This window comes from Rhinopithecus bieti, unplaced genomic scaffold, assembly GCF_001698545.2.
Source record: "Rhinopithecus bieti isolate Rb0 unplaced genomic scaffold, ASM169854v2 scaffold_110, whole genome shotgun sequence".
Classification (NCBI taxonomy): Eukaryota; Metazoa; Chordata; class Mammalia; order Primates; family Cercopithecidae; genus Rhinopithecus; species Rhinopithecus bieti.
In genome coordinates this window covers 3,013,463-3,041,271 of record NW_016803311.1, presented here as the reverse complement: position 1 = coordinate 3,041,271, position 27,809 = coordinate 3,013,463, and the positions used below count along the sequence as shown (strand labels likewise).

The 27,809-nt window shown below is 37.5% G+C and overlaps 1 protein-coding gene across 3 annotated transcripts in view; it reads right to left on the bottom strand.

Annotated features, from left to right (window-relative positions):
• Positions 1–26,959, bottom strand: part of PTPRO (protein tyrosine phosphatase receptor type O) — a 277,974-nt gene extending 251,015 nt beyond the window's left edge. For 2 of the 3 annotated variants that reach the window (XM_017873688.1, XM_017873702.1), the window contains exon 1: positions 26,416–26,953. In XM_017873688.1, coding sequence (XP_017729177.1) covers positions 26,416–26,490 — 75 coding nt within the window. In that variant the 5' untranslated portion in view covers positions 26,491–26,953. Of the gene's footprint in view, positions 1–26,415 lie in introns of all 3 variants that reach the window. The other variant, XM_017873696.1, reaches the window with a different exon arrangement.
• Between the last annotated feature and the right edge of the window lie 850 nt (positions 26,960–27,809).

Below are 27,809 nucleotides of genomic sequence, written 5' to 3'. Positions count from 1 at the left end.
GCCGCAATAAACATACGTGTGCATGTGTCTTTATAGCAGCATGATTTATAATCGTTTGGGTATATACCCAGTAAATGGGATGGCTGGGTCATATGGTATTTCTAGTTCTAGATCCTTGAGGAATTGCCACACTGTCTTCCACAGTGGTTGAACTAGTTTACAGTCCCACCAACAGTGTAAAAGTGTTCCTATTTCTCCACATCCTCTCCAGCACCTGTTGTTTCCTGACTTTTTAGTGATTGCCATTCTAACTGGTGTGAGATGATATCTCATTGTGGTTTTGATTTGCATTTATCTGATGGCCAGTGATGATGAGCATTTTTTCCTGTGTCTGTTGGCTGCATAAATGTCTTCTTTTGAGAAGTGTCTGCTCATATCCTTTGCCCACTTTTTGATGGATTTGTTTGATTTTTTTCTTGTAAATTTGTTTAAATTCTTTGTCGATTCTGAATAGTAGCCCTTTGTCAGATGGATAGATTGTAAAAATTTTCTCCCATTCTGTAGGTTGCTTGTTTACTTTGATGGTAGTTTCTTTTGCTGTGCAGAAGCTCTAAGCTCTTTAGTTTAATTAGATACCATTTGTCAATTTTGGTTTTTGTTGCCATTGCTTTTGGTGTTTCAGTCATGAAGTCTTTGCCCATGCCTATGGCCTGAATGGTATTGCCTAGGTTTTCTTCTAGGGATCTTATGGTTTTAGGTCTAACATTTAAGTCTTTAATCCATCTTGAATTAACTTTTGTATAAGGTGTAAGGAAGGGATCCAGTTTCAGCTTTCTACATATGGCTAGCCAGTTTTCCCAGCACCATTTATTAAATAGGGAATCCTTCCCCCATTTCTTGTTTTTGTCAGGTTTGTCAAAGATCAGATGATTGTAGATGTGTGGGATTATTTCTGGGGTCCTTAATCTTAATCCAGTTGGCAAAGTCTCTTTTGCAGTGTAAGAAAACACATTTACAGCTTCCACAGTTAGGGTTAGGGTTAGGGTATGGACATCTTTTGGGCTGCATTGTTTTTTCTATCAACACAGCCTAGCACATTTTAGATGATCTTTAAACAATACTTGTTGAAAAAAATAAATGTATGTAGAGGATATTACGTATATCTTTTAAGTATATTAGACCATTTTTAGGGTCATAGGTAAATTGTATAATTTGGTATTCTTGTCTGATTTATTTGTCATGACTTTTCATAAGTGTTATTTTTTCTAGATCTCTGCCATGCATGGACCAGGCAAATACATTATAACTAAATAGACCAGATGCATTTTCTATGACCTCCAATTTATCATATATTATCAATATTAGTAAAGGCTACAGAAAACTACCAAGAGTCTCTGGTTCAGCCCTTTTTTGTTAATACTTGCAGAAAAATTTATCTTCTGTATACAAATGCAAGCTCATACATTCATTCTAAAAGTATCCGAGTGTCTGTATGTGCCAAGCTTTGTGAAAAGTGGTAGGTAAAGAGTGGTGAATTAAACATGGTCCCTCCCTTAGAAGGCTTACAGAGTAACAGACAGGTAACTAAACATTAATTACATCTGTAAGACGAGCAGGTGAGGAAAGAGTATATTTGGGGGTAAAATGGTAATAGTGTATATATGACAGTCTCTCTCTTTAAGGAGATTATATTGTTACCTGGTTGGGAATACAAATATACAGGGAAATCTTGTCATAGCAGTGTAATTTAATCAATAATAGACAAATTCAAGTTATAGCGATGTATTAAGAAGGAAAAGAGTCAACTACACTTGAATGAGGCTGGGATGGTTTCAAAGATTAGAAAATTGTTTTAAGTTGTGTCTTGATAAATAAATAGGACTTTTCCAGATAGCCAATTAAGGATGGAGTGGGGAAGGTTTACTAGGGAGGAGGAAAAAACTGAAGTACTTCTCCCAGTTTTAAAGGAGAGGAGGTCAGGAATGCATGTGTGAATAGAGTGTCATCTTAGCTGAGACCTGGAGGATGAGGAGCCACTTGTTGGGTTAAGGGAAGAGTGTAGAGTTAGGAATTTTCCAGGCAGAGAGAATGATTAGAGAGGATTAGAGGAAGGTGAGAATGAGTATCAAGTTTGAGGCATGGAGAACAATTCAGAATGATTACAGCATAAAAAAGTGAGGAATTGATAAGAGATGATACTAACAAAGTAATAATAAATCAGATCATGAAAGACTTTAAACCCTTGAAGAATTGTGGACATTTTCTGAAGAACCATGAAAAACTATTTGTATGTTTTAAGCAGGGAAGTCAGATGACAGATTTTCATCTTGCTCTATTCCATTATCCTTTAACTAACTGAATTAGCTGTTGGTCTCCCTATCTTCATGAAAGAACTAATCTTATTCTTTCCATATCAAGAAATTCCTCTTTCATTAATCATCACAATTTCCCTTTTTATCTACACCAAATAGACCATTCAGTATTTTTGAGAAACACTGGCTAATCTTCTAGTCGACAAAGTCATACCCAAGGAAAGCACCACACTTCTCTGAGGTCAGTATTATGTTGGATTGTGCAGAGACTGTTCCATAAAGATCTTTATGTGCCCGGCAAGCTGCAGACAACTTCCTACAGCTCTGCATCTGGGAGAATAGGAAATGGAAGCTGATATCCACGTATAAAGATGATGCAGGTATACTGTCATCTGACCCAACCTGGGATGCAATGGGAGAAATAAAATAACATATAAAGTAGCGTTTTGAAAACTTAAGTAAAAAGAGTTGAAATAAAGTTCCTAGAGGCAAACTTCTCTATGACATGGTTTGTTCTTACAGTGATAGTACATTTATGGTAGTCAGTTACTACTAAATGAAAAGAAAAATTTAGCAGAGAGTTGGATTTGATATGCAAAACATGAGGGTGAAGATATAAGCAGTTTATATGTTTGTCAGAGAATACAGACACAGTGAAGTCTAAAAGTCAAGAAAGAGAGAAGAAAAAGTAACTTGGAAGCTAAAATTCACTGTATTTAAAGAAAGATGATCAAGGCACCAGAGAAATAAGACCTATCATATTCATCAAAGTTTCTGATTTGGACTCTCTTCTTGAACACTAAATGACTGGAAGAATTTATAAAACTTATGAGAGAGGCTCAGAGGGGAAACGTAGGGGAGGGAATGGGGGAAGATATTGAAGTCGGATTTGATCTGTAAGCTAGGGGAAAAAAAGATATTTTTTCAGGTCTTTTTCCTCCACAGTTTGTTCTTTAGTGCCTCCCTGACATTTGTAAAGGCAAAAGGAAGAAGGAAGGGTCTTAAGAATCTCTTCCCAGGCAGTGTCTTTTATTATTATTATACTTTAAGTTTTGGATACATGTGCAGAACGTGCAGGTGTGTTACACAGGTATAAACGTGCCTTGTTGGTTTGCTGCATCATTAACCCATCATCTACATTAGGTATTTCTCCTAATGCTAACCCTCCCACCCCCCGACAGGACCTGGTATGTGATGTTCCTCTCCTTGTATCTGTGTGTTCTCATTGTTCAACTCCTATTTATGAGAGAACAAATGGTGTTTGGTTTTCTGTTCTTGTGTTAGTTTGCTGAGAATGATGGTTTCCAGCTTCATCCATGTCCCTGCAAAGGACATGAACTTATCCTTTTTTATGGCTGCATAGTATGCCATGGTGTATATGTGCCACATTTTCTTTATCCAGTCTATCATTGATGGGCATTTGGTTGGTTCTAAGTCTTTGCTATTGTGAGTAGTGCCACAATAAACACACATGTCCATGCGTCTTTTAAATATGTAGTTATACTATAAAATAATTGACACAGACAATTCAGTTTTGTATTGTACAGTATCAACTCTCTGCATGCTAGGTTCAGGAAGACATGAACCACAGCTCAAAACTGTAGTTGCTTTCTGATGCTTTAAAGTATACATTCCAGTGATTTATGTATGTGGAAAAGGAGAGGAAAAAAGAATGGAATCTCTCTGTAAAGTGTAAGTTGTAAAAGAATAAACCAGGGAGTAGTAAGGGAAACAGAGAATAAGAAAAGAGATTGTAGAAAGATAGGATGATAGGAGCTCAGTGGTGTATTCAGCTGGAATCACTTAATTCCTCTGAGCCGTAGAATAATTTAGCACCCAGTGGAAATCATATCCCATTTCAACCTTGGGAAATGAAGTGGGCGACGATGAGCTGGTTCTTAAGACATGAGCTGTGGAGTTTTTCCCCAGCAGGAACATTGTATTAAAGCATTTCAGGATTTATCATGGAGGGATGATGGTGCCACGGAAGTGTGAGGTTGGTATGCTAGGCCATCTGGTGAGATGCAACTTGTCAATCTCCCAGATGGTTTGTGAAAAGAGAGAGACGATATTGAATTGAGATCAGCATATGAAAACAGCCATGAAATCACAAACTTACCCTTTTTTCCATATACTATTTTGAAAACTTCATTAAGTAAATTTTATATGAGTTTTATATAATCTGAGAGAACGTATATAAAAGTTTTAACTTTCAGTGTGGAGCAATATCAATAATGTATACCACATCTGCTTTCATCGCTTTAATTGAGGTAATATTAGTCTTAAGTGGCTGAGTTAGGAGGAAGATAGAGAGGTATTCTTTTCATTGACTTATTTGCATTTATCTGAGTTTTATGAGATTTCTGTATAGGGAGGTCTAGCAGAATTTGGCTATCCAGAATTATTTATTTGCAAAAGAGTGCTCTGAAAAGTCATGACCATCTTTGTGAGAGACATTTCACACTTAAAAAATGTATTTTAGAACCATTTGGATGATACCTACTATTAATTCTACGAATCAATGTGATCACAGTGTGGCATATTTCCAATGTTTCCATAATCCTGGGGCTTCAACATTAACAATGTCCAAGTGTGAGAATTGTGAAGTGGTGCATAGTTCTCATTATTATTTCTTGTGTTCTTCAAGTCACAAAGCCAGGTTTTTATATTTGCCTTCTTTTTAGTTAGAACCTGACAATGATTATATAGACTCACATTAAAACTCTCCTTCAACGTAGGATATGTTTCTATAAAGAATGAAACTTTTCTTTAAAAGGTTATTTATTTATGGCCGGGTGCGGTGGCTCACGCCTGTAATCCCAGAACTTTGGGAGGCCGAGGCGGGCAGATCATGAGGTCAGGAGATCGAGACCAACCTGGCTCACAGGGTGAAATACTGTTTCTACTAAAAAATACTAAAGCTTAGCCGGGCATGGTGGCAGGTGCCTGTGGTCTGAGGCAGGAGAATGGCGTGAATCCGGGAGGCGGAGCTTGCAGTGAGCCAAGATCGCCCCACTGCACTCCAGCATGGGCGACAGAGCTAGACTCCGTCTCAAAAAAAATAAAAAATAAAAATAAAAAATATTATTTATTTTTGAGACAGGGTCTTGCTCTGTCATCTTGTCTGGAGTGCACTGGCACAATCACGTTCACTGCAACCCCGACTTCCCCTGCTCAAGCGATTCTCCCATCTCAGCCTCTCAAGTAGCTGGAACCGCAGGTGTGTGCCACCACGCCCAGGTAATTCTGAATTTTTTTGTAGAGATAGGGATCTCGCCACATTGCCCAGATTATTCTGGAACTCCTGGACTTAAGTGACCCTCCCGCTTTGGCCTCCCAAAGTGCTGAGATTATAGACATGAACCACCGTGTCCAGCCTTTGCATTTTAATCTTAAATTCATATTAAATGGTTGCTTATTGAGGACATTTAACGTAAAATGCAAATATGTTTGAGATAATTAGGACTTTCAATAATTTGTAATATCTCATCCATTGTGGAAATTAGAAATAAATACATGGAGCACAGTATCAAACAAAAATAAACCTTTTACCTTGTATCTATTTTCACATTCAATCAAGATGTCAAAACTTTTACACACATGATAAATGTAACACAGGCTTTAAAAATTTGACTATATTTGTGTTTTTCATCTTCCTGTATGCTATCCTGCATTTGATTATTTCATGGTCCACTAGCTTATTCAACTCCTCTAGAAGATCGACAAGGCAAATGAGAGGAAGACAAAATGAGATAAGTAATTTTTGCTATTCTTAATGTGATGGGGTCGGGAGTGGAGATCCCAGCTTGTGCCTAAATGGACTTCACACACCTTCATACATAATTATGCTGGGACACATAACTGAATAATTAGTGGCACTGAAATTCCAGAAACCTATTGGCCCACAGCTGACAAACAAAAAAACCAAAGCAACAGTTTGACATACTAAGAAAGGCTTAGTTTTCAAGGATGGGAAGATTTTGGGTACATCAAGGAAGGTGCTGGGGTTGGCAGCACCTGGTTGAGCAGGGCAGATGTCTAACAGGAAACCTTTGAGGATAGAAGGACACAGAACGAGGGTTCCACAGCCAAGCCCCACTGGGCACTGAGCAACCCCTGTGAAGGCTCTTCATAGGAAAAAGGCTGATATTGGGTGTGTACAGGTTGAGCCAACTGCACTGTAATTGGAGTTATTATTATAAATATGTAACCATTTTTACCTACAGATAAGTGAAATCCAAGGAGACAGTGAATAATTATTAGCACAGTATTCGGCATACAATTGATGCTCTATAATTGTTCATGGAAAGAAAGAATAAATTATGCTCCAATATAACATATGAAAGATGATTGGTGATCATAGACATAAAACACTGTACAAACAATGCTGGATGGTATAGGTGTGAAATTAGATAAGCAATGATTTTTAATGAGAATGATCCGGTCAGTATATAAAAGACGGGGCTAACATAAAAGTATTTGCCACTAGACAGAAATATTGTATGACTTTTATATATTAAGTCATTCCAGGCACATAATTACGCTGTGACTTCAGGTGACAGAAAATGCACTTGGCTATGGCAAACTTTAGTTTATAAAAAGAAAAAGAAAGTACTACCGTGTTAATTATAGGCTTCCATGAAACATGCTATACACATGCACAGATACACAAAAATGTGGAGAAGAAAATCTCTCCATCCCAGAGTCAATGAAACAGGTGATGCAGACATTTTTGATAAGATAATATGTATTTAAATTGTGCTTTACAGTTTACAAAGTGCTTTCACAGATTAGCTCATTTAGACCTCACAGTAATCCCGCAAGGTAGAAGTGATTACGGTTCTCATTTTTACAGAGAGGTGAAGTGACTAATGATTGCAGGCAGGTAATCTTTGCTTTATGCTGCTTTGCTCTACTGACAATGCTATGACCTTTTTTTTTTTTTCTAATCAGGTACTTGGTTTTCTCTTACCTGAGGCACATACTATATTTTATGTAATAGCTGTTAGAAAAACCTCAGAAGATATGCACATTCAAGCATTCTTCCCAGCCAACACTTTGTTACAAGTGATGGAACTCTGTAAAGGCAGTATGCCTTTAATAACAGTACAGCACATTTTGTCATAAGCGGTCTGTTCCTTCAAAAATTATCATGAAACAGATTGAGAGCTAAATATGAAATGCTGAGCTCTCCGGTTGAAGCAGAGACCTCATTTCATTCAGATCAACTCTAGACAGATAAGACAAGAAGTGGCTAGAAAATTATTCCATTTTTTTTTCAGTCATGGCAGTACATTTCCCAGCTCAAGGTTGAGACAATTTACAGAGGAGGGAGTATGGCATAGCCTGCTTGACTAATAACTTTCTCTGTGGGACATATACTAAAGAGAAAATAGGCAAATTCTGGGGTCTTCCTTTTATAGAAGCATCACCACCTTATAACTTTCATATGCAAAGTTTAATATCTCATGGACAAACTAAAAAATAAAAAAAGCCAAAATAACATATCCTTGGGCAAATGAATTAAGCTCCTTAATTTTGTATTAAGAGTTAATGTTGTTCTTTCACTTTATTTTGCAGATACTCTAATAAATTAAATAAAAAGAAAAGAAAAACAAACAAAACGCTTACCTTAAGGTATGCTTTTTCTTTGCAAAACTAATTTCACTGAACAGTCAGATATGTAATAATGGGCCTCCTGGGCCTGTAATTTTTTTATGCAATTTGACATGCAAGTCATGAGTAATTAATTATGTCTTCTATTTACACTTTGTCAGATAAGAGTATTAAACAGAAGAGCTGAGAGGAACACAGAACACTACTATTAATCTGTTTAATTTGCAAATCTAATGTAATCAAAAGGAAGACATTAGTGTTAAAATTGTTGTTGTCTGGTGGTATCTTTCTTGGAGGGAAAGGCCAATCTGAGGTGTAAAAGTCTCATAAAGCCAGCAAATCACAAAATCTCATGTAGGCTTCTAAAGCCAGGGCATGAGTCTGGCATTGTGCTTCTATAGTTGACCATAAAAGCTCCAGATTTAAAAGAATTTAAGGCTGGGCGCGGTGGCTCAAGCCTGTGATCCCAGCACTTTGGGAGGCCGAGACCATCCTTGCTAACACGGTGAAACCCCGTCTCTACTAAAAACTACAAAAAATTAGCCGGGCGTGGTGGCGGGTGCCTGTAGTCCCAGCCACTCGTGAGGCTGAGGCAGGAGATTGGCGTGAACCCGGAAGGCGGAGCTTGCAGTGAGCCGAGATCCGGCCACTGCGCTCCAGCCTGGGCGGCAGAGCGAGACTCTGTCTCAAAAATAAAATAAAATAAAATAAAAATAAAATAAGAATTTAAAACACCAGTTCTCCCCATCAGTACATAACATTACATTCAGCTCTGTGTAATTATCTTACAAAGTACAGAAGCATCAAATCTATTACACTGAAGAAGATAAAAAACAAAAGAATAAGTCTGACATTTATGAATATATAGGAATCCCCCGATAGCAGGATTTTTTTCTGGGAACATGTGCCTGACAGATTGACGGACAGAAAAAAGAAACTGCAAGAATGATTTTGGATGGGCAGGAATCAGCTGTCTCCAGGAGTAATCCCTACCCCATTTCTGTCCAAAAGGCAGTCCCAACCGAGGACTGATTCAGTTCACCTGTGTCTTGAGATATTTCTATAGTAAGAGGAAGAGGAAGAAGTGATAAACCAATAAATGGGGCAATACAAGCCATGTCAGAGTTTTCACACAAAGAAGTATGGTATGTTACGGTGTGTGTAGAGTTCTGTGGTCAAATGGACCAAGGTTGCACTCCTAACTCCTTTAGTTTCTCTCTGAAACTCAGTTTCCCCATTACTGAAATGATTATAATATATAGGAGTATGTAAAGATTTGATGAGACAATGTACGTAAAGCTCCTAGGAGTGTCCCCGATAAACAGCAGTCACTCAATTGATGGTAGTGATCATCAGTATCCTCTCCATCATTATCAATAAGGCAGTGAGGCTTGGAAGAACTAAATCATTTAACTTCTGCTTGAGTTACCTATACCGATTAGTTCCTTTGGGACATACATACAAACGCGGATAGAGTCTTGATTGTTGAGTTGGTGGTATGGCTTTATACATAATAGTGAGATTTAGATTCTCTACTTAGCTTTGGCTAGCAACATGTAGTTTTAAATAAAATATAAACATGTAGAAGAAATTCTACAAGTATGGGGGCATATATATATGAATTGTAATTACTATAGTAAACAATGGCAAATTTTAGTCACATGCAGAGGATAAAATTTGAAAGTATGCTGACAGTTACAACTTGTCTCTGAAAAAATCCATTTATTTTTCATTTATCTCTAAGAGTGCATACCGATTAATGCATAAACAACATGATCCAGGGGAGTTTAAGTCTAGGGACTAATTTGCTGAACTACCCAAGCAACAGAGGATTATTTTATCTAATTAAGACAGAGCACACGTATTTAGAATTAAGCATTTGCATTAAACGGCAAATTCGGAATTATAAAAGCAATTAAAGCTAAAATGAGGTATGATAATTTTTTTTCCTGCACACTACTGCTGAACTAAAGCTCATTTTAATGTTTCCCTTTGTAGCATTATTGAGTAGATTATTATGGATAGAAGTTCATGGGTGGGCAAAACCACCTTTTCAACCTCATTTCCAACTACTCATCCTCCTCAGGACCTGAATCTATCCCCACCGTTTTATTCAAGCCTCCTAAACGTAACTTACATTTTCTCGTGTTTCTACTTCTGTTCTTCTGTTTCTCCAATGTGAAATGTTTTTCTTAACGTACTCTAACTATTTAAACTCTATTGGACTTATATTACATTTTGTCTTCCTTCATGAAATCAGTGCTCCCTCCAGCCCAAGAGCTTTTTCCTTTATCTGAATGCAAGGACACTTATTTGAATACAATTCTCTTTCTCATTCATTTACAAATTAATAGGTTAATACTTCAAAGCTTCTATTATAGTATTAACTCATATATTGTCCTTTAGCTTCTTACATGTTTATGTTATTACACTTATATCATAGATTTCTTAGGAAAATAGCTTTGTTTTATACTCATAAAAATGAGGAACGCAGTGCCTTCCTCACATGTGTACCTTAATGTATGTTTGATGATTGATTGGTGGAAATATCTGAACATCTATTCATCTTCACATTAATACTTCATCCATCCTTTTCCTCTACTCTGCTCCTGTTTTACTCAAACCTTGTAAGCTTATCTTATACTTTCTATTTTGTTCAAACTTATTTATACTATTTCCAGATACGCTACTTAATAATTACTAAAAGAATGGAAGAATATTACTTCATCAATTAATATTTTGCCCTTATCTCCTACAATGATAATTTCTATTTTTATCTGTTTTTCTGAAGAGTCATTAAAATGTTGCCTTTAACAATGTTGTGGGAATTATGAAGGGGAATGCCTTAACGCTTGGTCCCTTCAAGAACTTTCTAGATAAACCTTGTAAGAATACAGTCCAATATAATACAGTCCAATATACAACCTGCTTCATAATAAATTTGAGTTTAAAGCAAATGGTATTTTATAGAGGTCCTTGTGTATTTTGTGTATGTTCCTAAATTGCTCCACATTTGTTTCGATAACTTATTTTCCCTGCAATTGTAGTTATTGTTTTTCTGAGACAGTCCCTATAGGACAAAGACTATTATCTATCCACTATTAAAATGCATAGCAGAGTGCCACACAAAAAAAACAAAACAGCGAGCTTTGAAAAACCTAATGAAGCTTTTAAAAAACATTTTCTTGGAGATAACTACAGATTTATAGGAAGTTGCAAAGAAATATACAGGAAAGTTCCAGGTACCCTTGACCCTGCCTCCCCCAATGTTGATATCTTACGTATTAAAACAAGAAAAATCCAAACTGTGAAATTGACATTAGTACATCTCATAGAGCATATACAGATTTCACCAGTTACATATGTGCTCATTTGTGAGTGTATGTCTAGATCTTACAATTTTCACATGTATAATTTTATGTAATTACCGCCACAATCAAGGTATATAACTGTTTCATTATTTCAAGGCTTCCTCATGTTACCCCCTTTTAGCTACATGCAGCTATTCCCCATTCCCCTAATCCCTAGTCTTTGGCAACCATGAAACTTTCCTTCATCATAATGTTCTATAATGAAATCATACAGAATGAGACCTTTTGAGATGGATGTTTTCCACTCAACATAATTTTCCTGAAGTTCACTTAAGTGGCTCTGTGTATCAATGGTTCACTCCTTTTCATTGCTGAGTAATATTCTATGGCATGGATGCACCACGGTGTTTAAACCTTTTACTTATTGAAGGACATTTTGGTTATTCTCAGTTTGGGAGCAGTACGAAGTTTCTAGGAATATGTGTGTACAGGTTTTAGTTTTTGATTAAGATAATTGCAATCCCTCTTCTACGGTTAGTTCATCTTACTTAGAGCAGAGATTTTCATGGATGAGTGAGACGGGCGAGGAACTAGTGACTGCATACTGCACAAAACGTATTGCTTGTTTGTGTTTTCAGGAAGAGGTAACCATCCATCATGGTTTTCCCAGAACAGGCTGATTTGTGTCTTCTGTCCTGGCATAAGGATCCCTTCACTCCCGGAAGTGTTCTGGTTGGTATGATAAATTACATAATCACTCTGATTCAGTTTACATAAGGATCCCAAGTATCACTATTAGGCCTGCTTGGTTATGATGGAATTGAATTTTAGTAAATTTGTAATTTTTCTAAGTACCTATGGAGTGACTCACTGGAGTCTGAGGAATGAGATCATCTTCCTGCAATGAATGGTAGTCTCGCTGGAGTCTCTACTGTTCCTGCCGGCTTCTTTTCTGCTACAAAATATTTCTTCCTACAAAATGTTTCTTCCTAAGTCAGTTTTATGGTTGAGGACACTGTCCAAGTTCATGCCTTAGCTCCACAACTGGAAAGGAAAATATTCTTTCACCTCCCCTGCCATTGCCGGTTTGAAGACAATTGTAGGACTAGGTTCTGATAGTTCTGGCTTAGACCACATGCCAATTCCAAAGACAGTGGTCAGCGAGGTGCAGTCCCCACACGGACTTAGGTCAGGTGTTCACCTCTTGGCTGTTTGCTCTGCCCAGAGCAGTGAGGTCAAGTAGGAGACTGGTATCCCCACTTCAGACAATGTGGATCAAAGAGGAGAAGAAATTTTCCTCCAAGATTAGCAAGATATTAGCAAGGCTGGGCATTGGCTGACCTGGTGGGATGGCAGACTGGGCTGCTAGAGGAATAGTGATCTGGGCAGCCACTGTGATTTGTCTTCTATGAAGAGATCAGTACACTGCCAAATGCCATAGCTAGTAAAGAATACAACCAGAATTCAATCCTGTATCTTTTTTGTTTACCGGCATGCCTTTATACTTAAGTTTCTTATGCACAGTATTTAGCTGTGAAAAAAAGAAAATAAATGCCCATCAATATAGCATCTGAAGTTTTGTATGTGTGTTTTTCTTAAGTAACTCTTCAACACTAATGGTGGCCACACACATAGACAACAATCTCTTTGCTCAACAAATTCCTTTTCCCCACTTCATGGTTACAGTCTGTATCTATGATCATCTATGTCTTTAAACAACACAAATACACTTGGGAATTGCATGCAATTTGACCAGGACATATGGGTTAATGTACTAAATTGCAGAAGAGTGAAAATGTTCAGGTCTTGAGAAAATTATCACAACACCTTTAAGAGAAGAAAGCATGTATAGTAGGGAAGTTTTATACTTTTTTTTAAACATACACCCTCAAATGCACAGACATAGGAAAAGATTTGGAAATATATGTCTCCAGATGGTAGCTATTTTGGAATGCAGTGTTTGGGAATGATGATATTCTTTTTCTGCCTGTTGTATTTTATACATCTTCCACTGTGAACATCTATCAGTTTTCCAGTTCTTTGTATGTTATTACAGAATTGTCATGCATGATGATGCACACCTGATTTAGGCTTAAAGATATCAAATTAAGAATGCCTTACTTAAGAACCATAAGCAGCTATGTAGTAAAGAGGCTAATTGAAGTCCTCAGTGTAGCAACAAGAATTTCAATGGAAAGATTCTCATTAGTTCTCAATTATCCTTCAGAAAAGAAAGATGTTGCATCAATCTAGCAGTGGAAATGAACCAAGGTAATAGCACAGAGATGGAAAAAGGGTTTAAAGATGCAACTGTATTTTATTTGTTGCAAATAAACAAAATGTAAATCCAAGGAAGCAATCTGAGACACATTGTAAGGGTGGCTCAGTTTTAGCAAATTTTGTTAATTAAAAAAATTAACAAAACTTCATAAACTAAGTTTTTAGAATGAATACCAAAGTATTTAGCTCTAAGTCCTTACAATTATTTTAGCAAAGCTTTGTCAATACTACAATTTCCATATTAAAAATCTCAAGTATCTAATCACTTTGAATAAGGCCTATCGTCAGTTCTGAAAGACTGATTAAAAAGTATAATTTAGTTAGGGAAAATTGCAGAGGAAATTCCCCCATGACAATGCAGAATACACTTGGCCACATCTCATCACTATGTTTATATGTAAATAAGGCTATTACACCAATGCATTTCATAATAACCTTTTTTTTCCCTATAATCCTTTAAAAAATGACCATATGCCTCAATGTTTAATAATACATGCAGACAATACACCATTCCCTTGATCTTTTACTATTTATCTTGTTAATCAACTTAACATTCACGAACTTTGAAGCCAATTTTTTTTCCTAGATAAAGATCTAAGAATTTTAAGTACATCCAAATGAGAAGATACTTCTTAAGGTGATGGTGTCAGTATTTACTATTATAAGTGTGATGTTTATATTTGTGGTATTTGGCAGTAACAACACTTCAATTTTTATAATTACACTTTAGTTATCAGCACAATATCAAAGTAAGTAGAAAGCTCATAGTAATTTTACTAGGATATCTATTTTATGGATCACCAACTTGACTTAAATTGGAAATTCCTGGCTTCTCTCAGAGACAGGGTAATGTGTGACAATTAGCCTAATTCTAGTGTAGCCACTGCAGAGACAGAAAAAGACTTGTGCAAATGTGTTCTCAAATGTTTCCAGAAATTTTGATTTGATGTTAAGTAAAGAAGATTATTAATTTTAAGGAAAACAATTCATTAATCAAAGAATCATTAATGTTATTTTATACTCTCCAGAAGTGAGTCTCCTGATCATAAATTTATAAAGGGAAGAGCAAAAACTCCTTTCAGTCATGTATGTGAGAGTGTAAATAATTTGATCACAATTTTCTTCTATTTTGGCTTTGGATAATATATTGATTTGCCAACAAACGAAAACAAAATTAAAGTTGTAGAATAAAAAATACAGCTAACCCAAACTTCAGTACTTTTTCAGCACAGTTAATAGACTATGGATATAGATCAGTGCATTACAAGATTATGTAATACCTTTCAACTTACCAGAGAAATACTGAATTATTTAAGTAATAGCAATTGTCTTAAGCATATATTTTGTATGTTAGTCACTTGAAAATCTTGACAATCCAGGTTTTTGGTCTACATATACTAACACTTTAATGTATGTAGCACCCATGAATCAGCATGTTTAACTCACTGTCTGTGTTGCATTATAAAATATTTATCACCTAGTATTTCAACTGAGTATAAAAATTACCAGTTGTTTCTATAAGAAGTTACCTGAGGGAATTTTATCCAAGAAAAGACAATCATTTTGAAAAGTCATTTTAAAATTTCCGTGATGTATCTATATGCATTTAAAAAAATAAAATAAAATTTTCAAAAGTAAAGGAAATCATAAAAGTTTTAAGTTTTGAAGAAAATAATAATTTATCATCTGAGCTTCTGTTAGTTGTGTGAGTTTCCAGAAATGCCTTTTGAGGTCTAGAGACAATCTGGTTATATTGACATGCATGGTGAGAGAGAAAAGATTTACACATTAATTTTCAATTTGATATTTTCAAACTGTAGAGCCAAAACAAAACAAATTTTACATTTTAAAACTCAGAAAACTTCTTTTATAAGTAAGTAAATTATAGGCACAGTCAATGAATAAGATGGAGAATAAATGATCAGAAAACCTATGTTTCTGCTTCATTACACAAGGGAACCTATTTATGACTTGGTCACCCATCATTTGTCTTCAGTGGTTTACTCTAACCTGATAAAATAAAGAGAAGAAAAAAGTGTCAGGAACATTATCTTGACGTCTAAACAAGTTCATTTTCACCTGTGGTAATAAAACCTCTGTTCCCTCCACCAGAGCAAAATGGCATCTTCAGGTCATCCTCCACCCTGATGCCACTGCCTCACCAGCCCAACTCAGCAGTGCCTGCCTGATAGACTCTCCTTCCTAGCTCATCTGACTGTGCAGCTTCTCTACTCCCTGTGCTTGCATGCCTGCATCCTGCTCTTCCTCTGGATCGAGTCTGTCCCATACCTTCCGTTTGACCTACTTCACTCCATTTATTTATTCAACACTCATTCGTCCACTCATTCAACAAATGTTCCCTAGACATTACCATAGGCCAGGCACTCTTCCAGGTGCTGAGGATACAACAATGAACACAATGAACGAAGTCCTTGCTCTCATGAAACCTATAAATATTCCAGTAGAGGAGTTAAATTATCATAAAAATACAATGTAATGTCATGTACTGAATGATACATTCTCTGAAGAAAAAGAAGCTTAGGTAAGAGTGGTAAAATGTTAGAGTGATAGGGATGATTTTAGATAGGCTGTTCAGAAAGACATGCTGAATAAAAACGTTTTCTGAGCAGAGATTGGAATAATATAAAATCTGCATATATAGAATGCTAACTACATGCCATGCATTTTTCTCACACTAGCATCCCCAACTCCTTACCATGGTTCATCATGGAACTCCCTCGGGAAGAATAAAAACTGTCTTCCACTCAATTTGTTATTGTGACTACAAAAAAGAAAAAAATGGCAATAGGCAGAAAATTTGGGCTGTTGTAAATAGCTTAAAGTGGTGTGATGGAGAATGAGGACAGAATGGTGAGATGACAAGCTTCTCACATTTTATCTTTAAAAGCCATCAGGTCTGTTGGCAAAGCATTTATTCATAACATCCATGAGAGCGAGAGCAGTCACTATATAGTGCTCTACTAAAGTCAAGCAGAGATGGAAGTAACATGTGAATGCTACAACCAGAAATAGTTAATCTCAAGACCAAACCAAATCAAGCCAAAACACAGAAACAACAAAACAACAAAACTGTTGTCTAAAGGTGGAACAGCTACTTTACAGCTGTTGGTAATGTCACCATTTATGATTAATTGGCAGTGATATTAGAGACAATATCCGAGCATCAGCTTAGATTTTGAACTAGATGGTCTTTGAAAAAATATGGCTTTATGATTCAACGACATATACTGAACAAAATTGATTGGTCTGCAAAGCTATATATTAAGAAAATCACATTGGAAAATGATGTTAAAATGTATGTTTCATTTTTTGATTCAAAACTCAAAGAAACATTTTACATGTACAGTTACTGAAGCCAGAGTTAGTACAATCCATAAAATAAGAGGATATCTACATATTTTCTTCCAAAAGCATTTTCCTGAACATCAGTGTTTTATAAGAAAGTTGGGATGATTGTTTTCCAAGTTACTTCTCCTGATCCTGAGATTTAAGTTATAGTTGATCTTGCTGCTATATTTTCTTTATCCTTAAGGTTACATTTATCATTTTTTAAGCAAAGGAAAGATAAACAAAGGATCTAGTGTATGAGGATAAATATTGTTTCTTAGAGCATATTCATTATTCTCCTGAGGTCAGAAGTTCAAGACTAACCTGCCCAACATCTTGAAATTCCGACTCTACTAAAAATACAAAAATTAGCTGAGCATGCTGGCACATGCCTGTAATCCCAGCCACTTGGGAGGCTGAGGCCAGAGAATCGCTTGAACCTGGAAGGCGGAGGTTGCGGTGAGCCTAGATCATGTCACTGCGTTCCAGACTTGGTGGCAGAGCAAGACTCCATCACAAAAAAAAAAGGAAAAGGATACTATAATCAAACAAGTTTGAAAATGTTATACACCATATTTCTCCTGCGGATGACACAATATGTGTTAACATATTAAAAGTTCTAAGAAATTCTGGCACACAAAAACAAGTTAATTCTAGTTTAAACACAGTTAAACTAATAATTTCCCAAATTCATGTCACCACAAAGGTATTCATTTTTAATAACATTCAATGCGAGAGTATTGCCAGCCTCTCCAATATACTGTGGAGCATATTTTGGGAAATGCTGCTCTGTACACATTTTTATTGCCCTACCTCTTTGACTTTGCTTTGCCTATTTTTACTATTTTTCTCCTCAGTTTATTGTGGTACACAACACTAACTGAGTGTTTACTGTATTCTAGGCACTGTTCCCAGTACTTTATGGTCATTTTCCCAGTAATTCCTGACAATAATTCTAAGACATATGTATAAGAGATGACCAAAAGGGAATCCAGAGAGGTGAAATAACTTTCCCAACATCCTACTGCCAGTAAATAGCACAGTGGAGAACTGATATTGACCTCAGGTCTCTCTGATCTCACCTGGCACCTATGCTCTTCTCAGATAACGGGGTGCTTTTTGATTCTTCAATTCCCAGAAGCATTTGTACTCCCCAGTCTCCATAGAGTCCAATAGCCTACCTATTTCCTAATGCAAAGATATTTTCCAGATCTTAGCTTATAAGACCTCTCTGTTGCATTAGATGCTGTTTGCCAAGTCCTCCACTTGAAATTTCCTAGATCTTGGGTTTCCTTAATTTTGCTTTCCTTCTGTACCTCTCTGACTGCGCCTTCAGCTTCTTAGATTCCTTATTTTCCTGACATTAAAAATTGGTGCCTCTCAAGACCCCCTTCTGGCCCACTGCCCTTCTCTTACTTTCTCTCTGCTAGGGGATCCCATTCACATCTCCAGGCCTTCCATCTCCTCTACCCTTCAGGCTCATAATCAAGTACCTGTTTTTGTTTGTTTCCTTGTTTTCAGCTGCTTCAAACTCAAAAGTCTACCACTAAACCACCATGTCTTATATCACTCAGGGTCTCAGCAGGACACTCGAAGAAAAACCCAGAGAATGAAATGAAGGGATGGACTAGCCGAAGGCATCAAGGTGTGGAGCAGAAATACTGTATTAAGCATGGAGAAAACATACTTAGGGTCTAGAAGCAGGGAGAAGCTATTGATCTCAAGGGATAAGGACAGAGAACTGTTTCAGGAATTTGGCCAGAATATCAGCCTTGTAAGAGGGGCTGACTATAGAATTGGAAGAGAGAATGAAGCCACTGCCTAATGGGGGCTGGCCAGCATGGAGGCCAGGAGAATAAATGACTTGATTTCTCCTTCCTTCTAGCAGTAATCTTTGGCTAGTGCCTTCTATCGGCCAAACTCACTAGGAGCCAAAGGGCAAGGGAACAGGAAGAAATGGTCCATAGAGGGACGCTTCCTGGCACTGGGCACAGTGGAGGGGTGAGTTGATCTCGAGAGTAGACTATCCAGCACACATGCTATCTTGAGACCACTACTCTTCCAGGCAAGAGGGTTGGTTACCAAGAAATTACCCTACATCCTACTTTCCCCAATTTTTCACATCTAATCAGTCTTGCCAATGCAGCTGTTTTTCAGCATTGCCACTCTTTTACTGTCTGTCACCCTAATGCCAATGTTCATCATCTCTTAATTGGATAATTACAATAACTACTAGTGTAATTCTTCCATGCTTGCTCTACCTTTGGTATAGCCTTTCTTGCAGGCAAAGAGCTCTATCTGAAATGCAACTCTTACCTCACTAATGCCTTGATTAAACCCTTCAATAAGGCCTCTTCACCTAGAGAATATGGACATCCTACTTTCTGGCTCAGCGTATAGAAGTCTCCCTGATCTGGCTCCTGTTGCTTCATTGCCTTTGATATATATATCTGCCTTTTCCTAAACTCTGCCATGCTTTTCACAACACTGGGCCTTTGCTCGTGCAGTTTTCTCTGCCAATGTGTGTGTATTTTTAAACCTAACTCATACGTATGTTTCAGGACTCAGCTCAGGAATCATCTTAAAAGAAATCATTTCCCAAACCACTAAATAGTTAAGTGTCTCTCCTTTAGCAGCCCACATTTTCCTCCTTAAAACAAAACACCATATTTTAATGACCATCTTCTGTGTCCATGTTCCCACTATGCCATTGGCAGGGATTCAACTGAGTATTATCCACTTCTGTACCTAAAATATCTAGTAAAATTCCTGGCACCTATTAGATGCTTAATGGATGTTTGATTAACTAAATGGAATTGGGCAGTAAGTCTTCATTCTGGAATACAAAAGACAGTATTGAAGAAGAAAAGGAGCTTCTCAATCTTGCCATTTTGGCATTGGGAAAAGATTGGTCAGCCAAAAAATGTTTATACGATGCTCTTTCAAGGAAACTAAAAGACAAGGAGAGGTTCATTATAATTAATGCCAGGATCCAAAAGCAGGAATACTAGAGTTTATCAAAATGGAATATTGATTCAGAAAGTAAGTACGGGAGATGGGAATCAGACTTCAGATAGGACCGAAGACACAAACGGCACTGAACATTCTTTTGAATTCTCTGACATCTGGTTTGTACATGCCGTTCACAAATTCCTATGGGTGGAACCAAGGGAGAATCACAAGACACGGATCAGCACAGCAGGCTCATAACTGGTCTCTGATATGGGTTAAAGGTTGAGAGAACCAGGGTCAAAAATTCCTCTGCACTTAATTTGGTCAATGGCGGGTAATAACGAAGGACCAGTATTGAGGGCATGGTACAGTCATATGATGCCCTTCCTCACCCATTACATAAATCACTGATATTAAAAACTTAGTGAGCAGAAAGAGGAAAATAAAACAAAAGTCTCAGTTATCTGAAAACAGTAAAATGAAATAGCACAAAAAAGAGAAACATTCATCATTTAAATCTCATGTAGATTATTATTAAAAAAATTCTGATCTTAAACCACTACTTGTAGATAAATTGCATTCTTATTCTTTTAATTTGCTAGTAAATGTACCAAAAACGACATTAAAAAACAGGTTTATTTAGTTTAAATTGTCATTAAGATAGGAATAGTTTCGTTAGAAAAATGAACTGTGCAGCATTCCTATTTATAAAGAGTGGAAAACCAAATAGATAAAGAGTATTTGATAAGAAAATACATTTATTTGCATATAAATAGAATAGCAGTGTATTTGTTTTCATCAAATGTTCTTCATTTCATTCTCTAATTTTCCCTATATTCATTTTCTTGCAGAAATTACCATTCATACTCATAATTTGCAATACCGCTCTCAAGCTTGAATTCCTATTTCCATTTCTGATTCTTTGTTTCTGAAATATTTTTCCAAGCATATATCACTTTTCTCCCTTTCATCTCAATTTTCTGAAAAAAGGAAAGAAAAAAAAGCCTTTTATCAAGAAATCCCTGCAACCTTGTTTCAAACATCTTCTGTTTGTTTGGTGGTTTTAATATATTCAGAAGAAAAAGGAGCTGGCCTTTAAGTAACTAGAATGTCTAAGGAAAGAAGAAATCTTTCACTGGAGAATTAGATGCTGAAAGAGTTGCGAACGCTTTTCTGGCACAAGGATAAGATATGATCCTACTCATAGAAATAAATTCAAAGTCACAATGTGTAGAAGAAAAAAAAATTTAAGAATTGGTGTTCTGAAGACCTAGAACAAGCTTGGAAAAGGGAAACATTAGGAGTTATCTGTGATAACAGATTATATGAGAGGTGTTCAATTAAGGAGGTTATTCACATATACTTTTCTTTTTTTTTTTTTTTTTTTTTTTTTTTGAGACGGAGTTTCACTCTCGTCGCTCAGGCTGGAGTGCAGTGGTGTGATCTTGGCTCACTGCAACCTCCACCTTCCGGGTTCAAGTGATTCTCCTGCGTCAGCCTCCCGAGTAACTGGGATTACAGGTGCCTGCCACCACGCCCAGCTATTTTTTGTATTTTTAGTAGAGACAGGGTTTCACCATGTTGGCCAGGCTGGTATCGAACTCCTGACCTCAGGTGATCCACCTGCTTCAGGTTCCCAAAGTGCTGGGATTACAGGCGTGAGCCACCCTTATTGGCTGACAGAAACCATATGGGACCTGCTGGAGTCAATAGCACCAGGAGAGAAGGAACCCACTCACACTCATCCCAATCCATTCACACTCTTGCTCACTTTACTTGGGCCACATTGGCCTTGTTTGGGTTCCTCAAATTAATGACAACAATGCACACACACACAAAAAAAACTTACATACTTATTGAAGCAAAAAGAGCTGATATAATGGGTATTTAAAATGACTATAGAACTGTTCTGTAAGAAATTGGGTTATATGACCCTGGATTAAACACCACCATAGGTATAACCAAGACCAGGGTGTAGAAAAGACTTCATCTCTTAAGGGTGATGTCTGACAAAACATTAGGAGGATTTCTACTAGGAACACAGAAATCTTGGTCAGTTCTTGTTGGTTGTGGTCATATGGGAGTGGTGATGCGCAAGAGGAGGCAAAAATATTACCTGTATATCTGGGTACTATCTGAAATTGTAGGTCACCCATAGAGGTTAAAACATCAATTTCTCCTAGTATGTTATTTGCTACCTTTTCTTTAATAACATTTATGAGAGGTGAGGCAACATTAACGAATAAATGAGCAGTTGAGAGTATTACATTTTCAGGAAAAAAATAACACATAGATATTTTAATTTATGGTTTTAATAAGATCCTAATATAAGTGATTGGTAAAATTTTTACTCTTTTAATGTAACGAATGCATTGTAATTATGATTATTTAACTCCCATAATGATAATTTTCCTATATTTTCTTTAAAGATGTGTTCACAAGTCACTATTATAATATTTCATAATTCTCAGAGCTTTTATATAATGCAGAAAATTTAAATCTGTTTATTAACCTTCTATTAAATTCCTAACACCACATAGTAGCACCATGGAAGATAGAAATATTACAGTAGACATTCCTTTATTTCAAAAATATTTACAATATATTTGGAGTAATTAAATGAAAACATTAAGTGCTTTACAGTAAAGCTCATTATCGCACTGGGCTATGTTTCTGAAAATGCAACATCACTGGAACTGTGTACGGAGAGGCATTAAATTAGGGAGAAAATGAGAACTTGATATCTGTGGTCATTGTTGTTAAGCCTTCTATTGTGCCACATTGCTACCAGTTACAATGTTTTATTTAGTTGCATCAACTGTATCTGACATCAAACATTCTTTTACAACCCCTCAAGCCTCAAGTTAGAAATATATTTATAAAGTTCAGGAGTAAATCTGCTTATACATTTAAATACCTTTAAGTTGGATATTTAGATGGTAGAAATTGTGTTATATTTTAAAATAAAGTACAACTCATATTGTTTTTAATCAGTTATCCATATAAATGTGTATTTTCTTTTGGGCCAAAATGAGGCAGAGGTGTAATGTGAATTTTCCATTCCTTCATACAACAATGGTCTCTCACAAAACAAAGAACAAAAGCAAACATATGTTCACAGTGGGAAGGATTATTACTCGATCATCTGTAGAAGCATGGCCCAGGGAGCCTTTGCCAACCTACTGGAGATGTCGCATGTAAAAAGCTTTCTCCAAAAGGTTGGCAATATGATTTATTAAAGGAGTCAGATGACATGGGAGTTAGGGCAGCAAACTTCATTGTGATGGAAAGGATCTAAGCTACTCCAGCAAAATGAAAGGATTATGGTTCACCTGCCAACACTGTGCAATATGTGGATGAAATCTCAACCACGAAAAGTGAAACTTGTTTATGTGTGTGTATGGGGTTGGAAGGGGAGACATAGGAAAGGGGAGAAAGGCAGACAGACCGTGAAAAGCAGATATTTCCCCTGGATAAGAGTAGAATGGCCAGTATCATAACACTCACGTATTATAGAATTAAATATAAACTTGTTTCAGAAAATACAATATTAAGACTCTTTTTAAATTTAATATTATTTGATGATATCTCTTCCAGCTGACTACTAAAAAGCAACATTTCAGGGAAGGCCAACTTCAAATTCCTATGATGTCATATTCCACAATTTGCGCTTTAGTAGACAAAGTACTTACACTGAGTAAACTGATACAGGAAGGCATTTTCTAGAAAGGCTTTAGTAAAGATAGGACAAGTGTGGGAAGTTACATTTCTTTCACTGGGAATTATGGGAAGACACACAACAGCGAGGCTCACCAGATAAATATCTCACTTGCATTCATCCATAGAAGACTTTGAAATTAGTAGCCTTCAATTTAATAATAGAGTTCCATTTTTTGCTTCTATTTTATATACACCATCAATATTGATATAAAAATAAAAATTTTCATAACCAACATTATGTTTAGGCAAGATAAATTATGTAGATATTAGCTTCATAATGTGCAGTGGATGATTTAGACAGTCTGAGATGCCCGATTATATGTGCTCATCACCGCTTCATGGATAAGGAATGATGGCACAAAGACTTTCTTGGCCAGTCACATTTAGTCTCCCTCAATGGAACTGGTTATAGCCATTCATACACATTCAAACTTTCCTACTTTTCCACCACTGATATCCAACGGCTTAGTTTTGAGTTGTGGAAAATGTAAACCTATAAATTAAGCCTCATACTTGAATTCCTCTGTCTTATGTTCCTTCAGGATTTTCACTCTTATATAAAGGATACTCATATGGAGTAATGAAAAATGTATTAACTATAGTGAAAACTATGGAAATTTTTTTGGCAAGGGACAGTTGAGAGAATGTTTTATTTCTGACTCGGCACACGTGGAACATTTTGGATTTTATTATTGAGATACAGTTAGCAGTTTGGTATTTAATAACGGATTTTTTTCTTATCTTCCAGTCACCATCTGCTTGAGTAGATCTATTTTACTGGCACTTAATCAGGACCTTTAATTAAAAAATATCTCCAAATTTTAAAGAGATTATACCCTGTGCCCAATGCACCATGTAATATACTATCCCCTAAATGTAAGATATTACACTATGTGCCCAATTTACCACTTTGAACAACTCTTGTCAACTGCAGCAAAATAGGATTAAAGGAAATAACATATGTAAAATACCTAAAAAAACCGGCACATAGAAGATATTTAATATATACAGTCTTTTCTTCTTTCCTTTGATATATTTTATATTCAGGTGACAAAAATATTACATTCACATAAAATAAAGGACAATGATTTTTCTCACAAAATTATGTGTCCCATTACAATAATTATTATTGAAATGGCAAACTTTGACAATGTATTTACTATGCGAGCAGTTCGTCATAATATACATTTACCTGCAATGTTCAGGAATATACCTATTACGTGAAGCAGGCTGGACTTCTATGACAATCACTAACATTTTCATTACGCCGTCACTAACTGCATTTTCTCATTCCAATATCGAGTTTTAAGTCAAACAATGGCCACATTTATTTTATTTTAATTGCAAAACCTTACCCTCACTCCCAACCAAGTCATTCTCTTATTTCTGGAATTATCTCATTATGAAGAACTCAAGCAAAAACCTGCAGTTGTGCTAAACGTTAGGTTTGGATCAGAGGTCATACATATCACTCTTAGCTGTTGTTGGATAAAATGCATAGTGACTTGGTTTCTCATTTTTGGTTCATGACAATTATTGCATAGGTAAAACGGTTGTGACAGTTTGATAAATAGTTAGAAAATGACTAATAGACAACCTAATAAGTCTAATGCATTTGTGGTGTATACAAAAGAACAAGCTCCTACAGTAAAAACATATAACTGAGCTTATTAGTTACCATATTTTAAAATTAATGATTATTGATAACTTAAGAAAAAATGTAAAACATATTAAATATAATTTAGGGTCTTACTTAGGCATTCTGTTGCTGTTTTGCCCTGAAATTCTTTTCTATTTTTCATGAAGATAAATGAAAGTATGGAGTATTTAAAATTAATGCTGTTCTGAATCCATCGGTCCTGTTTCACTATATTCTTTTCAGGCATTCATAATTAATGGTGCATATAAGCAAGAAGTGACTCTAAAATAAGAAAACCTCTGGATCCATTAACCTGGCATCCATTTCTAGGGTAAGTATCACTGTGGTCCTGAAAGGATAGCTCCGAGTCACCTGTCCACGTTCTTGAGTTTGCTTTGCGGAGAGGGGAAAGGACGAATGACAGAACTAACGTAGATCCACCGAAGACATGAGTGATAGACAATCACTTCATAACTTCACATCGCCGTCCAAGAAAAACATCTAGCTGACATTTCTTCAAAAAAAGGTATGTGCGATAGAGTTGTCAAACTGATTTTCAAAAGCAACTCCTTTCCTTTTCATTTTCTCAAAGTAAAACCTCAGGGTAGCACATTCCAAAGAAGATAGGAAAAAGTTAATTATTATATATTTTCCACCATTAAATCTAGGGGTACTATCATCTGTAAATACAGTGGAGAAAGTCTAGAGACTTTTAAAAGGAATTCTAAAGATGTTGATAGGAGTTGGGGAGAGGAATCCTTCCCAAGCTCTACCTGACACTCCTTATTCAAATAAAAGTCTGCCCTAACGTAGCCCTGGCAGTCCATTTGTGGCCAGGGAGCTCAGTCCCCCTCCATTCCCCAGCGTGTAATTCCAGCAGTAAGGAAAATTAAGACAAAGCAGCCACACATTCTGTGAGAGGGAGGGCGGAAAGGTTAAGCAGCGTTGGGGTGCTGTGGAAACCAGAAAAGAAAGTGACCTCATTTTGCCTGAGAAAGCACTATTCAACAAGCCCACCTTTGATGTGGATTTCAGCGGCGATAAAAGAGCACAAAGGGCGAAAGCTGGAAGGAGCAAACTTCCCTTATTCTTCCCCCTGCCGCCCCCTACCTCTCAAGACCACCAGGAACACGCACACGCAAGGACAACAAAGCGTGCGCCCAGACTGCACGGCAGTCGCTTCCCGCGGCTGGGCCATCGCGCCCTGGGGCGCGCCGCTCCCCACGGCAGAGCGAGGGCGCCGGAGCGCGGATGCAGCCCGGACCGCTGGGAAGGAGGGGTGGCGGAGCTCCCCTACCTTGAACAGCACAAAGAGCCAGAGCAGAGGCAGGAGGCGGCGGCCGCCGTGTATCCCGGTGGACAGGTGCCCCATCGCTGCGCGGACGGGGATTCGGGGGCACGGTTGCGCCAGCGGACTCCCCCGGCGGCGGCTCACAATGGCGAACTGGGGCTGCAGCCTCAGACCCTGGGCGCCGAGGTTGCTCCTGGCGGGCGCATGCTGCCTTTCCAGTCCCCCTGCGCCTGCTCCCTTTCCTCCTCTGCGCCGGGGGTCCTCCAAGAACGTGCCAGGCGCTGCTGTTCTTTAATGACTAAGGATGGAGAGGGTGGGGATTGGAGTGGGCGAGGCTCTGCCGCCGCCACCACCGCGGCTGCCGGAGGAGGCGCAGGGTCCGCGTGGTGAGCGAGAGGTGGAGGCCCCGCGCCGAGCCCGCCGTGGTCCTCTGGCAGCAGGGACACTCTCACGCTGGCTGCCGACCCATAAAATGACAGCGGCCTCCCAACCCTCCACCAGGGTCTGCCGCTGCCTACTACTGCTGGACAGCCCCCACTGCAGACTCCGCCTCAACCCTTCCCACAATCTCTGGGTCTCAGGAGTTCTGAGGGTTTTCCCTGACCCCTCTTGAGCAATCTAGGCGCCAGATCCCAGTTCCCTCTCAGTCTTGCTACATCTGTACTCAGTTGCAGTTATAAAGGATCAATAACACTTGAGTAGTTGTGACTGTAGACATAGAGTGTATAGTGTGAGTGTGTGTGTGATAGGAAGGATATTTTTTCTCCTTCCCCACTGCTTCCATTCTCTCCATCCCATTTAAATACTCTCACCCTCTCCGTCCCTCACTCACCCAGGAACAAATAGCACAATTATGTACGTTTTCCATTTGAAATCCAGTTATTGTACATTTCAGATTCTCTTTTGATAGCAAAGTGTGTCGGGTCACCTGAAGCTGAATATGGAAGGGGGGAAAAAGTCACAATGTTTTACATGTATGACCCTTGAGCAACACGGGTTTGAACTGTTGGGTCCAGTTATATGCAGATTTTCTTCCACCTCTGCCAGCCTTGAGACAGCAAGACCAAACCTTGCTCCTCCTACTCAGCCTGATCAATCTGAAAAGGATGACGTTAAAGACTTTTAGGATAATTCACCTCCACTCAATGAATGTAAATGTATTTTCTCCTCCTTATGGTTTTCTTAATAACATTTTCTGTTCTCTAGCGTACTTTATTGTAAGAATACAGTATACAGTACATACAACACATAATGTGTGTTAATTAACTGTTTATTATGTTATCAGTAAGACTTCTGGTCAAGAGTAGGCTATTAGTAGTTAAGTTTTTGGTGAATCCAAAGTTATATGTGGATTTTCAACTGCATGATTCTCTGTGCTGTCCAAGTGTCAACGGTATGTA